At 45.9% G+C, this 2,500-nt stretch overlaps 2 protein-coding genes across 4 annotated transcripts in view; both read left to right on the forward strand.

The window, feature by feature from the left end:
- LOC147469099 (uncharacterized) overlaps nt 1–2,500 on the forward strand; it is a 357,565-nt gene that overhangs the window by 247,873 nt on the left and 107,192 nt on the right. Inside the window, exon 1 of one of the 3 annotated variants that reach the window (XM_086550883.1) lies at nt 1–323. This exon is cut by the window's left edge and continues 241 nt beyond it. The exons of the other annotated variants lie outside the window; for them this stretch is intronic. Coding sequence (XP_086407009.1) covers nt 1–323 — 323 coding nt within the window. The remainder of the gene's footprint in view (nt 324–2,500) is intronic. 3 annotated transcript variants of the gene reach the window in all.
- Nucleotides 1–2,500, forward strand: part of Arms (Ankyrin repeat-rich membrane spanning) — a 332,713-nt gene that overhangs the window by 154,692 nt on the left and 175,521 nt on the right. The window lies entirely within an intron of this gene.

Consider the following 2,500-nt stretch of genomic DNA (forward strand, 5'->3'; position numbering starts at 1 on the left):
GAGGAACCGGTACACTGCGAAGTGGCCCTCAGAGAAGGACCGGCGCCACGCTTAGCCCGCCTCCTCCGGAGATTACTCATCCCCAATATGACAACGAGCTTGCCCCTCCAAGCCCACAGCCCAGCCCTCGCCTCAGCCCTCGCCTCAGCCCTCGCTTCAGCCCCCGCCTCAGCCCTCGCCTCAGCCCGCGCCCCAGCCCTCACCCCAGCCCTCACCCAAGCCCCCGCCCCAGCCCCAGGGTTCTCGCAGCCAACACTGTCAACAACATGAAGAGGAAGTTCTCGGAGGCCATTCTCCTGAGGCCTAATGAGTTAACGTATATGGTAAGTGTCCCTTCATCATGATGTCCCCCCCCCTCCAATCACCCCCGAGTGTCCTCGCAAGTTTTTTTTTTAGTTATCCACACCCGTCCTCATATCGATAAGCTAATAAGGGTCTCCCTCCTGACTTCACCTGCGTCCCTTCCATACTCTCATCTTTAGCCCTCCCTTCCTCCACACTGTCCTCGTGCGAACGTCCCCGTTCTAGAGCCGCTTTAAGACTTTTCGTGTGGTCACTTCCCTTCATTCTGTATCCCCACTTTTCAGTTTAGAGTCTATTCAGCAAGTTCATTTTCTTCCCCTGTTAGTGTTGTGAAATGATTGTCCTGCCTGGTAGGGAAGTGTGGACAAATAACGTGGGCGATGGGGATTTACCTGAACCAAGGAGATCGTGCAAAGAAATGGTATATTGTTTAGGCTAGAACGGTACGTTCACGTCCCCGAAAGGGCAAACCCCAAGAGGTCATTTGATCTAAAATGTCTTAGAAGCTGCTTGTTGTTGCTGGCCTGTTGACAACGTTGCTGCCTTGTTGACAACACGACGTCCATGAAAGCTGGAAGAAGTTGATCTTCAGAAAACGTCAGTCCGTTGGTATGCAAATCATTTGTGCGAATGGGGTGCAAAAGAGAGACAAGAGAATCCGCATGACCAGAAACAGTAAATAGGAACCAAACACGTTACGAAACGGTGTTAAATGGACCAGCGTTGTTTAATTCATAAAGGACGCCGAAGTGTGTAATATGTGAGAGGTAGCCAGTGTGGGTGAGCGAGTAAAATGTGCGGGGGAGGTGGGGTAGGCGGGGGGAGGGGTAGGGGAAGGGCGACGGTGTGGTAACCCATGCGCTCTAGTTGGGAGCGAGGGGAAAAAAAAACAACGCACCCTAGTCAAACTACTTCTTTGGCATTAGTCCTCAGACCGAACTCCAACAGATAGCAGTGCCGGAGGAAAACTTTTGCTCGAGATGATGTGATGTCGTGACGATGACAACAGCTGGAAGGGCTACGTCCACTGAGATGTTTTATCGCGGACTTTGAACCCCCAACCTTTAAAAGTCATAAACCCATCGCCAACAAACGTCTTTATTCTCAGCCTTGGAAAGTCAGATGTAGGGGAAGGGAGGGGGGGCTTCGTGATCGCCGCCGTACTAATTGCGTGTCGTAAAGCGTTTTTCTTTCCTTTCCGTAGGACGTGGCATCTTCGGGGAAGGGGAGGGGGAGGGGAGCGGGGGGAAGAGAGTGTTGAGAAGAGGGAAGAAGTGGGAAGGGCAGAAGGAGAGGGAGGAGAGGGGTTGGGAAAGGGAAAGTAGGGGGGAGAAGCGGAAGGAAAATAGCATAGAAAGTGTGGAAATAGAGGAAGCAAAAAAAAAAAAGTAATTGTAAGAAGGAAAGAGAGGGAAGAGAGATAAACGAATGAATGAGTCTATTTCCAAATCTAATGTAGTTCCCATCGGAAAAGTCGACGATAAAGCTCAACTCGTAATAAATAAAGGAGAAAAAGAAATCAAGAGATAATGATAACAAGAATCAAACAAAGAGGATACATTATGGTCCAAATTCCCTAGTAATGTAACCCATCTTGCTAATCACTGGCGAATGTAAATACCATAGTGACCCCCTTCGTCTATTCCGACTTCCCGTTTTTCGTGGCTGTGACTCTGCTGCCACAGCTGATTGATAACTCGACTTCTTTTGCTTCTGGCTTCTATGATTATCATTCTTCATTTCTTCTACTTATTATTATTATTATTTGTGTTTTTGGTGTTATTGCCTTGTTGTCATTGTCGTTATTTTTATTTTTATTATCATTACCATTATAATTATTATTATTATTATTATCATTATTATCATCGTTATCATCATTATCATTATTTTTATCATCATCATCATCATTATTAGCACTAGCATTAGCATCACTGCCCCCTCCTCCGTCCTCATCTCACTACTTTTATGCTGCTCCAGCTACTGCTATTACTAATACTACAATAGTAACAACAACTACTACTATTGCTGTTATTACTACTACTACTTCTATTACTACTACTACTGCTACTAATACCGCTACTACCATTATTACTATTACTACTTCTATTACTACTACTACCTCTACTACTACTATTGTTATTACTGCTACTGCTGTTACTACTATTATTACTACTACTACTTCTATTACTACTACTAC

The sequence above is a fragment of the Penaeus japonicus genome, unplaced genomic scaffold (genome assembly GCF_977035675.1).
Source record: "Penaeus japonicus unplaced genomic scaffold, GWHDUDI00000001_assembly GWHDUDI00000024, whole genome shotgun sequence".
Lineage (NCBI taxonomy): Eukaryota > Metazoa > Arthropoda > Malacostraca > Decapoda > Penaeidae > Penaeus > Penaeus japonicus.